At 41.4% G+C, this 15,553-nt stretch overlaps 1 protein-coding gene across 2 annotated transcripts; it reads right to left on the bottom strand.

Moving 5' to 3' along the window:
• Positions 1–488: 488 nt before the first annotated feature.
• Positions 489–15,213, bottom strand: amotl2a (angiomotin like 2a). Of its 2 annotated transcripts, none has more exons than XM_041791808.1 (11): positions 14,987–15,213; positions 11,990–12,765; positions 11,717–11,876; positions 9,720–9,864; positions 9,538–9,630; positions 5,834–6,129; positions 5,178–5,368; positions 4,993–5,085; positions 4,756–4,901; positions 4,277–4,456; positions 489–2,317 (listed from the first exon to the last, which is right to left on the bottom strand). In XM_041791808.1, exons 2-11 carry the CDS (start codon positions 12,703–12,705, stop codon positions 2,232–2,234), a joined length of 2,106 nt encoding a protein of 701 aa, XP_041647742.1. In that variant the 5' UTR covers positions 12,706–12,765; positions 14,987–15,213; the 3' UTR covers positions 489–2,231. The 2 variants fall into 2 exon arrangements, with proteins under 2 accessions (XP_041647742.1, XP_041647743.1); XM_041791809.1 differs by having other exon boundaries at positions 11,717–11,873; positions 14,987–15,212.
• Between the last annotated feature and the right edge of the window lie 340 nt (positions 15,214–15,553).

The following is a 15,553-nucleotide window of genomic DNA, read 5'->3' as shown; positions in this document are numbered from 1 at the left end:
TGGAAACCTCATGGTAATTGTAAGGCTCATTGGCCTCAGAGCTTTTGAACATTTCTTATCAGGAAATATCAACAGGGAGAGTCAATGACACAAAGTGGAGCACAATTTTGATATGGACTGATCTGATATCTCAGAGGATCACCTATCTGAATAGGAGTACTTGGACTGTGTAGTGACTGATAACCTGTGGATTAGTGGTGAGATGGGTCAGTGGTGGTGGCGGGATGGGTTGGGGAAAGAGGTGGAGGGTTTTATGTTTTGAACTGTTAAAAAACACACTGGACATGTTGATATAATTTCTATTTGTGGGCACTTATAAAGGCATGTACTGGTCAGATCTGTAAAAATAAGTATTTTAACATGGGGTGTATGTGACTTCAGGTGATTCTGCAGACATGCACTTCAGCATTGGCTTCATTTTTCAATACCTGAGGCTCCTGCTTGATGAAAACCTATGCTAGAAATCACAACAGGAGGCCTTTTATCAGACATATATTAAGAATTTTAATCTATTAAAGTGAAATGTTAAGGCGTACATACAAATGTTTCCATTACAAAAGTTCACAGCCACAACAAAACGATCAACCAGCTGAAGCAAGGTGCCTTTACAGGACCTTTTGTATTTTACAATGGTTATAACTTAAACATAGAGTACATCTTTGGCACCAGAAAATAATAAAAATACAGTAAATAAATGAAAAACACAATATATTAACTTCTCCCACTTCAAACAGCCATTCATGTAAACACATTCTGAACAAAGTGAAGGGGGTTACAATGAAGGACACGCTGCACTGACCAGCAAATGCAATGTGACGGAAATATGATGGAAAGTTTCAGGGGAATATCCGACATTTGACATTTCATATGATCTTTGTTAGACTTTACACAGATGCTCCTGTGATAACCTTGTCAAGGTGGACATCAACAACTCAGAACTGCAGGATAATACATTAGCTTCTTCACAAATCAATTAATTTGGACTTTTAATCTAAATTATGGCACATTCCAGTTAAATATAAAACAGTCAGGGAAAAGAGGGGTCTACATTCAGCTGTGTTCAGTGATCCTGCTCCGTGCAGGGAGAAATAAATAGAAGATTCCACGTTAGTCCTTAGAAATGTGAGATACTTGAGCAATGGAGCAAACACGTCTGAATATAACACAGTGATGGGGACAACAAATAGAGGAGCAAATGCTGGCCAATTATAGTTGACCATTTCTGTGCTCATGGTGGAACCAGCTACCACGGCTCAGAAGAAATAACCAGCCCAAGAAAAGGAATCATGTAGAGAATGCGTGCCATTTTAACAAGGGCGAGGGGTCAGACTTTAGATAGCCTTTTTTCTTTAACGGGAGCATTCCCTCAGCTGGGGGAATGTGAGAAGATTAGCTCCAGCGTGTCAGCGGAGGGGAGAGACATGTTGGGCAGTCTCCATGTGAGGCCCCAAACATTAACCCGGGATCTGGAAAATTAGACCTCCATGAAACGCTGTCAGTCCTCGTAGGCTTTTTTAAGAGAGAAATGAGCTGAGGTTCTGCAGGCTCCGCATTCAAAGGAAGTTTCCAAATCCTCCTCTGAGCTGCGAGCAGGGGGCCGAATGTATTTTAAAGAGAGGAGCCACTGTTAATTTAGATTTGAGTTGTTCTGTTAAACAGAATAATCCTCGAACACAGCATGGAAACACGGGAGGATGCTCTCACGGAGTCATTTTATAAATATTCCCATTACTCTCAAGGGGCATGGTAATAGGATCACTACTGGAAATTTAAAATAAGCCAAACGAAACATACATATGTTGGGAACTTAATCCAGAAAAGTGAGTACATAAGTTCATAATTTAAGTGGAGCAGAGCAGGGCAAGTGATCTTTGTTCATCTTACCTCTCAAACAAGAAAAAACATCAAAATACGAGCAGCACTTATATAAATATAAATAAAATACATAACAAAAAAGTGACATGCACCACATATAAACAATCAGCAGCCCAGTTCCTATCACAACACACAATACTATCCAGGTACCTTGAAGTCTCATGAGTCAACAACACAGTCAAAGGAAAGCTCAGCTCTCCTCTTCAGACTGTGCCTCATTCTGGACTCTGCATGTTCATTCACACTGACAACAGACGGTGGGTCATTCTTTACTTGAAGCCAGACGTCACGAAGGCCTTTAACAACCCGGCCAAGTGTCTCTGTCATCGCTCAGTCATATCAGCTGCAAAGAGCGCTCAAATGAGGATTTCGACCACCTCTGCGTCTGAGCCGTTGATGCTCTTGAATGTCTTGAGTGCTGCCTTTGGCTCCTCCGAGGCGTCTGCAGGGAAGATAAAATTAGCAGATTAGGAAAACAACTCTGGCATGCTAAAGCAAACACAACTGCAAGAGCTGCTGTTGGCAAATCAGCACAAGACAACTGGTTTAACTTACATCACAATGTTTCCCTCAGTGGTTAAACACCAGTCAAATTAAGGCCAAAATGCTGTCCCAAAAAATGTTTCTTACGTATTACAGCCAACAGTCTATTAGCTGAATTCAGACCAGAGGAAAAGCTAATTCTGAATTTGCACTGTTAAATAATTTGGGTTTTCCCCAATATGTGTGCATTTTTAATGGAATTTGGATGCAGCCACTGCCTTACAAACAATGGCTGAGCCCAAAGCCATTTCCTTGCTTATTGCCTACTTCATATTCAAACAATATGGCATACTGCATACTAACTAGACCATTGGTATGCTGTTTGCTCACACTAATGGTCATACTTTCAGTCCATAATTAGTTAAATGAGATGGTCAACCACATATAAGACCACCAATAAGGGGGAAAAGTGTAAAACTTTCAAGGGTCCAGTGTCAAGGAGGGTCCAATGGAGACCTAAATTTAAGCAATGACTATCTTGTTTGTCTTTATTTGAAACTTCAATACCCATTATTATTTAATAAAGCAACAAGACCTACAACAGCTTTGTTTTTCAGTCTCCTAAACTGATGGGAGCTAGGTCCAGTAAGCAAACGCTGAACAGGTGACTGACATTCATGCTACAGATCCAGTGTTTATGTGCTGATATTATTAAATGGTATCTGGGAGAGGCCCATTTACAGGGCTTTACAGGGTCCTGACATCTCTGTAGGCAGGTCCGCCGTATGTTTAACATTTTACAGAGCAGTTATTTTCATTTTATGCAGCTTGTTGGCTGGCTGGCCATCTCTGCCACTGGACAGTCTGAAGGACCAAATTGAGGGGCAGTTGAGTAGGACAAGTGAGCTTCCAAATCGTACATAAAAATGCTGGTCTATCTAGAAAACATCCAGGGACTTTTTGCATACACAAAATTGTATACTATAATTTCAGTAGGTACTACACACGTGGTTTCAGACACAGCGATGCATGTATTCAGTGGCAAGGTTTTTTTTTTTTTAATCTATTTTGCTCATATAAATCTTAATATCGGGGTACTTGCATTTGTTCATTTCATTGCCTGACAAATATCTGCAATTTTTGTGTCTCTTTTAAGTGACTTTTAATGCATTAGCACTGCAGATTCAAGTGTAAAAATATCAAATTACACTTACTGGTATTTAAAGCCACATTCAATAGACAAGTTCAAAAGAACATCTTATTTCAAAGTATAAACACAAAAGGATTCTGGCCTGAATTGCTAGTAATGTGCAGTAACAATCTGTCAATGGTCAGGCCAGTTTAACTTTTGTCTGGAATGACATGTACAAACTAATTCAGATGTAGGAATGTCACTTCAAGACAACGAGTTTGGTTTGCTCTCCTGCTTTTTACCTATTCAGGCAGCTTTCATTCTCCATTTGCCCCATGCATGTGTGACTGTTGGGCTTTGTTGCTTTAATTTGGGTTGTAGTTTGCTGGTAGTCCTGTTTTGGGTGTTTTCTTTTCTCTTCTAACTTTTCATTAGTTGGTTTTTGTTCCACAGTTAAGCAGGAGATGCTGAGTTGGCCTTTCCAATCTTCCCCTTTTTGTTCTTCTTAGCCAGCACTTACAGCCCCTTTTGGTTCATGGGGTTTATTTTTCCATAAATTTGCACTTTTTACTTAATATTTTCATCAATAAAGATCTCCTTTTTCTTTCAGTTTCAACCTAGTGTGATGTACTTTATGTGTTGCTGGCCTTTTTTCTCTCAAGCCTTGGTTATTAAGGCTACTCGGGGGCTTGTCTGGGATGAAATCTTAAAAAAGATGTTTAATTTGACTTTTCAATATTTGGTTGGCATTTTGCTGCCAAATGTTTCACAAATCAATGAACTTACCAGTTATTGATGCTGAGATCACCTCAGGCGTCTTTAGCTTGCAAGGCTCTGTTGTGGATTCAGGCTCCAGTTGAGCCTCATCACTCTGGGTGCTGGAGTCTCGGCTCGGGGCCTTGGGCACCACCAGCGATTGGATATGCAGCACAGCAGCGCCTGTCTGGTCATCTGAGAGGCTCTTTCCTACAAACACAGACAAAAGAAGGAGGCTGCTTAATAACACTCCTGAACATCTGCCCTAGCATGTTCTTCCCATGACTATTCTGGATCGGGCTATTCTGGAGTGAGAGGCGATATGCATTCCAGTTTAAAAACATGTTGTCTATTTGAGGGACACCAAAGGGTTGTCATCTACTGTCTACTTTTTTTAGGAAGTGTACATTCTGTCTGGTGGCGCTGACCAGTCTGCCAGTTGTCGCTTAATAGCATGTGTCATTAAGGATTGAGAACTGTTCCGAGAGGGGGAAATATCTTGTTCTCACCTTTAGTCTCCGTGCTGCTGGTTGCAGTGTTGATGGAGGGGACGGACCTGGCAAGACGGAGCTTGCCCTGCTCCCATTTGGAGCGCTGCTGGAGGACTTTGATCACAGCATCCTTCTCCAGGAGCTGAGCGTGGAGAGCGCGGATCCTGAACATATCACATACAGAGTTAGATCACACCCCCAGCTAGTAGGACATTAGAAAGGCAATGTTGAGGACTTCTTTGTCCATATTTATACCTTTTCTCCATCTCTTGATGTCTCTGAGGCAAGTCTTCATTGAAACTGCTGTTTGGTGAATGTCGAGGTGAATGATTGATGATGGTTGTATCCCTGTAGAGAAAATAGAAGACTGTCCATAAAAACATACCTAAACTTTATTATGATTACATGTTTTTATGATGACTAAATGTATGTATGTTTACCTCTGTGCTGCCGCAGTAGCAGCTGCATCCATTGCAAACTGCCTCATAGTGCTCTCCTCAAGATACTTCTGCTCCCACTTGGTGATGTCTGCCTCCAGAGCCAGAATACGCTCCTCTTTCTCCCTCAGCTGCTGCTGCAACGTGGACAAGCTCAGCTCTGAGGCTGAGGAGTCTGCTGCTTGGTTCTGAGACTGAGATGATAAAAAACAGCTATTAGTTTGAGGCACTTAAGTTGAACAAAGATTACGAAGGAAAACTGCACTTTTTTTGAGTAAGATAAGTTTTATAAATCTAAACAGAAGCAGCCTCAAACTTAGCTTATCATGAAGAGCTTAAATAGCGAAAAATGCTCACAAATGCCTCTTTGTTTAGTTTTACAGGTTCATATCTGGTAAGCAGCCTTTATTTCAACATTATGTTGAAAAAGTAAACAAAGAGGCATCCATGAGGACTAAGCTTTCTACATGTGTTGTAACTAGGACAATCAGACACATCAGGCTAAAAGTCACCTGCCAACAGGGTCACATGCTAAACCATAACACCAGCTCAGACTTAAAATGGAGTGTGCAGACAAGGGAGTAAATAAAAACATAATTTACCTACTTTATTCATACACCAAACAAACAGAAGTGAATGTAAAACATGTCTCTCCTCACCTGTTGTGCTCTGAGGCTTTTCAGCTCCTGCTCCAGTCGCGTGCGCAGCCGCAGCTCCAGCGCTTCCCTCTTCTCGCACGCGGCCTGCAGCTGAGCCAGCGCGCTCTGCAGCCGCTCCACTTTCTCCACATACGCTCTCTTCCTCTGCAGTTCCTCCTCCAGCTGCCTGTTTCTGGCCTGAGTTGTGGCCAGAGCCTGCTCGAGAATCTCCCCTCTCCTCTGGCACTCCTCTCCTGAGACGCGCAGGTGCTGTATCTGACGCTCCAGCTGCTCACGCTCCCTCTGCTGCTCCTCATCTAAGATACAGAAAGAGGGAAAAGAGGCTGTGAGGTTATTTTCTCAAATCTCAGAGCAAAAGCAAAATTGCAGATGAGGTCAAATAACTGCTTAAGGAGAGTATTCAGCGGCCATTGATAAGATCATTTAGCAGCTGAATCAGCAGAGTGACGTTTTTAAAGGAAAGTGACTCAACAAGGAACATTTCCACCTAGCCATCAAGCATGTGGTTCAACTAAAATAAAAATGAAAGGAATCAAAGAGTTACAACCAGCTTTCTGCACCAGAAACTTCCTGATCAGTACATGAAATATTTTCCTTTCACTAATTATAAGTTGCTCCATGTTGTCCTGGAATGTTTCAGAAAGGAAATCCAGTTTGTCTGTTGTGCTACTTTTAAAAGGAGGTTGATTACACAACGCGCCTGCATGCCTGTGGAGGGAATGCAGACTTCCTCTTATCCACTTGCACACACAGGCATTGCCTTGTACTGGGAAAGGCTCAGGAATGCCTCTAAGGACAAGAAGTAAACAAACAGCTCAAAATATAATTCAAGTGTTTGTAGAAGAAGAAAAAAAAACTACACATCCACCTATTGTAATTTAGATGTGGTTTTGGCTTCTGGTGCTCCAAGATAGCTTGTCAGGAACCGTAAACAGACAATATTTCTGATGTTTTGATTGCGACAATCACAGAAATATACACGGAAAAGTGTAATTGGCATTCCAGTGAGTGCAGAAAAAAAAAAGAATGGATGTTATGTAAGCCCAGCTGATGCTGAAAGAGAAAATTAAAGTTTTACTGTGTAAGAGGCAAAGAAAAGTTGGAAGACAAGAGGAGAAGAGATGAAAGTTTTGGGAATTAAAATGAAAATATTGAGAATAGAGTTGAAACAGAGTCAACATGGTTAGCCTGGTGGTACTGCGGCCTGGCTGGAAGAAAAAGGATGGATGAGGATTTAAAACCTCAGCAATAAATTTGAGCCCTGGAGCCAAACTTAACCAAAAAATCAGAATAATAAATATTCTCTGTTATAGCAGGTGTGATTTCTTACAGTTTCTCCTTATACTGGTAAATTCCTTTTAACCCCTGACATCTTCTTATTTTTCTTTAATTTTTTTCGTTATGCTTCACATTTTGCTTTTATTTCCAATGTTTGGCCTTTTTATATGCATATAGCACTAAAGAGGAAAAGAAATATTCACAACTGCTGGATCAAAATTAAAGCAAGCAGCAAAGAAATGCCCAAACAAGGCAAGCGAGACAGCCAGAGGTCATGTCAAGTCGGGCCTGGATGCCCTGGAGTCGCAGACTTATTAGTTCCCCTCGAGGAGGGAAGTCGGCAGTGATGCAAAGCTGAGCAGAGGAGGGGGGAGTTAGGAGACGGAGGAGAGGGAGGTATTCCTAATGCTGGAACAGCCTGAAATACAGAAAAAATTCCTGGAATTCAGGCCGCATTTACTGCGGCTATGAAAAATAGCTGGCGTCTCAGCGAGCGCCCAGAGAGGATCTTCACGTTAGAGATAGAGCTGTTTGTGTCCTGACATGTGAGGACAGCTTTTATAACCCGCCACCTCACAGATGGAGGAAACCAATCCCTGTTCAGCTTTAAACTATGGTATGTTCCTGCAGTTGTTAAGGGCTTTTTTTGGGGAGTGTGATTGGTTTCCAAAGCAAAATAAAAGGTCTTATTGTACAACTGTTTTGAACTTTTTGCAGCAGAAACCAGGTTATGAGGGTAAATACTTGCTGATTAGTGATATTACTGCAGATTTAAAAATGCCCTGTATGAGATAGTAAACCGGGAGATGGAGTGCTTTTCTGAGCTGGAGGCAAGCTATTATTTTGGTCTTTTTTTGTAAGGATGAACAAGAAATATGGGGATAGAGTTGGGGAAGATGTGCGCCAAACAGCATCAGGATTGGGACTTGATCCAACAACTAGAGCATGGACTGTGGCCTCTTTATATGGGCGCCTGCTCTACCAACTGAGCTAAACCAGCACCCCTTTTTGATTTTAAGGAATTTATATCAACAGATAACAGTACTCCGATGGCATTAAAGGTGTGTAAATCTGAGTTTGTGTATGTAGAATCCCACTCTTTCTTTTCACGGCACATTGCCGCAACACCCTGTAAAAATTGTCGGGCACCAAATACTAAAGAATGAATATGAAACTACAAAGACGTAATAGCTGAGTTACATTATACTGCTGTTGTATGAGATCTAAAACACAGCCACTGTTTCCTGCATTACATAAAAATGGTTTTGAGCATTATTGCACACTGTATAGTATCAAAGGAGATCCAGATATCCAGGTGAGAGGCCGACATGAGGTGACAACATCAGCTACTGATGTCTGTTCGGCTTTATGCAAGACTTTTAGGGAAACTAATAAGAGAATTAAAGTAATCTTTTTTCTAATGGTGGTATGCTTTAGTAGCTTTTAGGTTTCAATGGTATAATAATACCATTAATTAGCTGTAGAGTGAAATAGCTTGTACAGTGCAGGGTTTAAGGCTTGTAACACAATAATCTATGCATCTGCCCATACAGGCCCAAAAATAAAGGCCTATCAAAGCCTAGTTTACAGCGCCATTTTAAGCTGTGATATTTACACCCCTGTGGCTTTTGCTTTCACTATGAATGTTGCAGAGATGTAACGGGGGGACAAAATCGATCCCCCTCTGTGCAGTCTTCAGTGGCATGTAATATAATGCTGTTGCAGTACTGGTATAAATGTCTCAAGGCATAGAGATGGTGAAGCTCCATTACGTAGCTGTCCTGGATATGGACTATAAAAATATGTAGTATGTCAGACTCTTATCTGCAAGTCTTCCAACTCATTTCTGCTCTGAATCATGCTAAGACTTAAACATGTTCACATGCAGAGTTAAGTTGAGCTATTAGGCCATTTAACTGGACTACTGTCCTTGTCCTTGTGTGCTAGCACTAAGGTACAATTAATTTATTGATGAAGGTATGTCCAACTACTGGACCTTCTTTTGGTGGTCCTTGGTAATAGTGAGCAAGTGGTGAAAACAGACAAACTTTACAGCTTCACATATTTCCTGCATTGTCTATGCTTTGATTTTCTTACAAATGTGATGCCCACTATCCCTCTTGTTTATTGTAATACCCAAAGAAGACATCATCAGGACCTCTGATTTTCTAAGACTTTATGTTCTCCAACTTCTGGGTCAAAGCCCAGCACAGAAACAGTGGAGCATGCAGAACAACTAAGCCAGTTGAGATATATAAATGCAGGAGAAAATCCAGCCATATTCTCTTGGTGCCTTGGTCCAACTTCAAGGAATTCAACTTGCATGTTTACAAGCATGTAAAAAGTCCAGACTAATATTATAGATCATCATAGGAGTAAACATACATAGTTTCTCTGATAAAAGACCAATGCAGACATGAACTTACTTTGCTCAAGCAGCTTAACAAAGACGTGCTGTCTCTGGTCTGAACACTCTGCCTCCTTGGCTGCTCGCTGTCTGGTTGCTGTGTCAAGTTGTTCTGTACGGAGGAGAGTAAACAAAACATGACATTTATTTACAGTTTAAAACAGATTTCATCATCTGGTTAGTCTTGAGTTCAACACATACCTCTGAGGTCTCTGTTAAAGTCGTGCATCCTCTTAATCTCAGCCTCTAGCTTATTCCTCATTGTTTTCTCCAGAGTTTCCCGCTTTGCAGATCCTTTCATCAGAGTCTCATATGCTTCAGAAATCCTTTGAATCTCCAGCTCCAGCTGAGAAGAAAATGTGAGATGATTAATCTCTGGGAAAAGTCATTGTCTGCACTGTGGTTTAGTTTTAAGTTGTTAATATCAATGAGGTTCATTAGTCACTGCTGCATTTCTTCTCTACTGCCCAAAGGCTAATGGCTCATGCCGCTATGCGCAAGTGAATGGTAGGAATCAACATTCCTGAGTGAGAACTTATCGGTCCCAGGTGTTGAAGCATTTATTAGCTTTTGTGGCTTTATGCCAGCATGTTGAGAGACAAAGGAGGCAGGGGGTGGTGGGTGCTGTGTGCATTCCCGAGGTTTGACTGAGGTGAAATCTCTCAACACCTTGCTTCTCCTTCTATCCCTTTCATGGCTGCCCATAAGGGGGGAAAGGGGGATGTAGTCTGGGGCCCTGATGCCATTCTTGGGGCCCATGAAGATTAGAAATGTTGTAAAGTAGTGCATCTACATCCAAGCTGTAACACCCAAATTACAATTTAAAAGTAAATATTCACCATTACCTTTTAAAGTACCAAAAATACACATTTCAAACAACTTCTCCTTGAATTTAGCCATTTTTGTTTGTTTTGTTTTAGAAATGTATTGGTGGGCCCCTGAAATTTAACAGTACGGCCACTATTGTTGGATAGTAACATGCCAGGATCTGCAACAAGTTTCAGATCAAGGACCAGTAGGCAGATGTCTCAGGGGAGATCGTGCTAATGATACCAATCCAACATGAGCAAGCTATTATATAATGACTTTTCAGAAAGCCCATTTTCAGGACCTTTTGAGGGCCCAGCTATTTTTGTAAGTGGGCTTGTCCCCTCAAACCTCCGATACAGTCTCAGCAGATGCCTGTTCAACATTAGCCTGGTTCTGCTTGAGGAACTTGGTAAAAGGCATTTTTTCATGCCACTGTTGAGGCTAAGTTACAAAAACTGACCTCTGCTTTCTTTGTGCACCTAAAGTCTGTTTTAAAAGCTCCATCCAATAAATATTTTCTTTTGTTTAAGGGAATATAACTAGTTAAATGAAAAAGATATAAGGACTCCTGTCCTGGAATAAACAGCAACTACAGATGAGAAATGTTTACTCTCATAAAGATAAGTCAAAAGGGCACCATTGCTGCAGAGTGTGACATACGACTTTTTATTCTCAGGCCACTGAACGCTAAAATTGTTGGGACCGCTTTGCCTCTGTACTGAAAATGAGCACTGCTAGTGGAAAAAAACAGCAGCTGTGGAAAAAGTCCCTAACTTAGCTAAATGTAGTTCGGTGCTGTGCTCACGGTGGATTATTATTAGGGGAACGTGATATTGGGTTTTGCAGATATCTAACATGGTGATGTTTCAAAGTCCATTTTTTGCCAATTCCAAAATCAATATGTGCATGGTTTTGCTTACAAAAGTGATGCTCACCCAAGGATGAAGCATTATGGTACATTTATGGTTCTGCCAATATGTACAACTGCTTTTCAGCTGCAGCTATGAGCAAAAATGTTCAAATCTGCCAATACTCTTAATCGCATAAAAGACTGCAATTATTTTTGTATTAGGTAGTACTTGAACAGTTTACAAAAATGCATGTAGAAAGGACTTTTAGTTTACAATAGTGCCACTGCATTTGTACTTTGTGGAAGTACCTTTATTTTCAAAAAAGAAAAAATAAACGTTTTTGGAAAATATGAGGTTATTTTGAAAGCATTTTTTAAATGCATCTTCTTTGACAGCCAACCAAGACGACTCATGATACCATTTATGTATTATATTGTACTCAAATAATTGCAATTCCCCATATAACCAAATTGTGCAGCACCACATATGACAATTGTTTAATGATTTTATGAGCAAACAGCCCCCTAAATTTCTCACCTTCTGCAGCCGAGCAGCCTTCTCAGTGTAGACCTCTAACTCCTTCCTGAGCCTCTCATTCTCCCGCATCAACATGTCTGTCTGAGTTGAGTTACTGCTGGGGGTTGTGATTGTGTTGCTGTTGTTGTGAGCCACCTGGGACTGAGCAGACACATACCTGCTGAAGGGAGACATGAGTAAGAGTTACTGCAGCGCTGACGACCACAAGGTGAAGGAAATACTGAATGAAGGCATTATCTGAGGCTGCTAATTTGACCTAGTTTCATTACACACCTGTGATGCTGAGCGTAGAAAGGTGGAGGAGGTTCTCTGTAGTACTGAACATGCTCCTGCGAGTGACTCAGCATATATCCAGGAAGTCTGGCAAAGAGAGGATAGTCTGGAGGGGGCCTTCGCTGGTCCACACTCTGCTGAGAACCTTCATGAGCAACAGGGTTTGTGACGTTGTTGTTGTACAGCTGTGGGTAGCTGTGTGAGGAGCTCATAGCCGTACTGTGTCTACCTCCATTCCTCTCCAGAGAAAGCTGCAAAAGCCTCTCACTGAGGGAGCGAGCATGCTCCCTCTTCAGATCCCACTGCCCCTCACTCTGTCCCCCCATTATGTCCATGCTGGATGCCTGCTGCTCGGCCTGCTGGGAGATCAGGTACTGTGAGTGAGCTTTAGCCTCCTCGTATGTGGGCAGCTCCTCTCCATGGAGCTGGTACAGATGGCACACCTGGCCCTCAGAGAGCAGGCCGTCCGCCTGGTGCTCCTGGCCCTGAGGCTCCTGTCGCGTGGACATCTGCATGTACTGAGAATCGTCCTGAGTCAGGCTCTCTAAAGAGGAGCGGGGACTCCCCGCGCCCCCACCACTGCTGCTACTGCCTCCACGCAGAGCCTGCTGCTGGATGGCCAGGAGAGTGCGCGTGTCTGTCAGATTCCCGTAGCGGAGCTGCTCCTGAATGAGACGGTGCAGGACCGTTCCTGAGGACTCCTCAGCAGTTCTCATTTCCGTAAACTGGACTTTAATCAAAGAAAAGGCAGCTTGGGAGTTTCACGAGAAAGAAACCTGAGGAAAAAAAACCAAGAGTCTGGATCAGAAAACATGCAAACAGCAATCTTATCTAATTGACTCTGGGTTTCAAATACTCCTTATCCACTTTGCCATCACAAAACGGGGTTTGCCATTCTTCTCCTTTAACTTATCATCAGTTTTACTGCACAATAACTTCATGAGCTGACGCTGGAAATACCCCTTCAATGATGTCAGTGCAGATCAAGTTTATTGCCAACGCTCCACAGCACAACCTTCCCCTGCCAGACAGAAGTATGATACTCTACAGATGCTATCACAGACCAGCTTAAATTCTTATGAAGCACTTTGATGCTTTAAGCCTACTGTTTTAAAAGGCCCTTCTCTATAAAACCCCTGAATGATCAGTTATCCAGCTTTCTAAAGACTTATTATTATTCTATCACATTATTGATCATTGCCTTACCTTATCAAGAGTTTTACCTATCTGCCACAAGTGAAAGTCTGTTTGTCACAGCTCCTGTTGTTTTTAAATGTAGTTGGCAATAAAACAATGACTTGATTTGACTTGTAAACTTATACAACAATAGATAGACTGATAGCCCAGCCTCACATAGCTTGCAGGTCAAGTTTAATTGTCTATACACTTTCACAAGTCACACAGAAGTGCCCTATAGTTACAATCACAGACCTGCTCAAATACTGACTAGGGCTCTGATGCAACCTACTTCTGCTGCTGCTTGTCTTCATGTAGTGAGGATTATTATGAAATTAATGAGGGTAGCAGGTGATAGAAAATAGTGCCACAAGCCCCGTTCCTGTTCCTAGATATCCCAGAGAACCATGATGTATGACCCGATCTTTCATAACAGATGCACTTCAGGTCTTACTCTGATTTTGCTTTTGTTTTTGGTATGAGCAAAACAGACTGTTGTAAATCTGTTTTATACATGCAAATTACGTTTCAGTCACATACTGGTGTTTCATTTAATAAGGCAAACAGTTAGGTCATGCCCCATGTTAACATCAGGCCTGTGGCTCCTTTCCTGCAAGTCTCTCTCCCACCATCTTCCCGACTCTATCCACAGTCATCCTCTCTGAACAGAGCATAAAAAGCCCAAAAATATATATTTAAAAAACTGTTTGACATTTTCATGTGTTAAATATTGGGCTACATAAGCTGTTAAATGCTAATTTTACATTTTCAAAAAAAGTGTTAAATCACTCATGACTTGCAGAAATACTTGTAGGTAGATCTAGCTTTCTGTTGAGACATCATAGGAGATCTTTACTTAGAAAAGGTTAGTGACCACTGCTCTGCAAAGACTAAAACCTCTTATAAATAGTGCTCTACATGTGGATCCATTTATTAAGGATGCTTCTTTATTATTTCCCTCATGTGTGAAGCAGTTTCAATCAAATCATGATGTTTTCAAATGCCCTGAGGTGTAAAAATAGTGATTTGGCTCTGACTTAGTAAACTTAAACAACAAAATAGACAAAGAATAAAAAATAATCCCTTTGATTGTGTTTCTATCTTTATATTTTATCACTTTGATACAGTCGAGATAGTATCCTCTACCCTAAACATGGGTAAAATCAAATTATATCACCTGAAAGGAAATATTAAGTTGATTTTCCCAATGGATTTTGATAGATATAGATGTAGGTAGATCTCTGGTGGCATCATAGGGGAACTTCACTTGGAAAAGATTAGTGTCCAAAGCTCTATAGAGACTAAAAACCATTTTATAAACAATGCTTTAGGCCTACATGTTCATTTAAGTTGTTTCTAACTCCTCTGTAAAGCAGTTGGGGTCAAGTTGTGATGTTTTTAAAATACCCTGAGGTGTTAAAATTGTGAATCAGCTTGACTTAGTAAACTCAAACAATAAAATATACACGTATGCTAGCATAGTTTAACATAACAACAATGGTGCAGTGCACAAAATCTCATTCTACAGTAACTGCACATTAAAACGTGCTAAAGTTAGCCACATGATAGTGTTTCTCCTGAAGTTTCTGTTTCTGAATATTCAAAGCAACACCGAGTTTTTAAATCGCCCAGACTTCAGTGAATTCATTTAGCTTCAATTTTGCATAAGAGTCGAAAAGCAAGTCGAGCACATCGTAAACAGAACTTGAACACTCACACTGAGGAGTCACGTTATCACACATGCAAACATCCGTGCAGACAGGACGTCCGCACACAAACAAAGTGAGAGAAAAACATTAAAAATTAAAATGTAAAACTCACCAAAATAAACTCCGGTCATTACAGACACAACAACAAACGTAGCTTGGAGTGATTTCTCTCCGTTTTCTGCGTTTATATCAACGGTGTAGTCCACAATCGCCCCGTGTTTCTCCCTGCTCCTCTCTCCTCCATGTAAACCTCCGTGTGTGTGCGCGCGCGGACAGCCAGCAGCAGACTGAGCCGAGCGGAGCGCGAGCTGCACCAATAAATAACTGAGAGCTGATTGTTCGCTGAGGCTGGTATGAGAGGAATGTAAAGGCTGCGAGTCCCTGTGGATCAAAAGCAGAGCACGGGGGAGGAGGAGGAGAGAGAGAGAGAGAGAGAGAGAGAGGAGGAGGAGGGGGACGGACTGAGTTCAGAGCGGCAGCACTCATCTCAGCTGGCTGTGTCATGGAGAGTTTGTTTTTGTTGTTTTGTTTTCTTATTGCTAAAAGAAACAAGATAAGGACAACTGAGAATGTCATTTGAATACATGACACGTAAAAATGTTCACTTTTTAAGTTTTTTTTTCTTTAATCAGACTTTTTTCCTGCCAAATGTTTGGTTTGGACTGTTGATGACAGATCT

The sequence above is a fragment of the Cheilinus undulatus genome, linkage group 7 (genome assembly GCF_018320785.1).
Source record: "Cheilinus undulatus linkage group 7, ASM1832078v1, whole genome shotgun sequence".
NCBI lineage: Eukaryota > Metazoa > Chordata > Actinopteri > Labriformes > Labridae > Cheilinus > Cheilinus undulatus.
This window is presented reverse-complemented; position numbering and strand designations above follow the sequence as displayed.

Bases quoted from the DNA above. Each gene is read 5' to 3' on its own strand.
- amotl2a (XM_041791808.1), bottom strand. From the start codon at position 12,705: ATGAGAACTGCTGAGGAGTCCTCAGGAACGGTCCTGCACCGTCTCATT. The intron at 5,086-5,177 runs GTAAACATACAT...TTTTCTCTACAG, and splicing joins GCTACTGCGGCAGCACAGAG to GGATACAACCATCATCAATC. The intron at 4,457-4,755 runs GTGAGAACAAGA...CTGTGTTTGTAG, and splicing joins CAGCAGCACGGAGACTAAAG to GAAAGAGCCTCTCAGATGAC.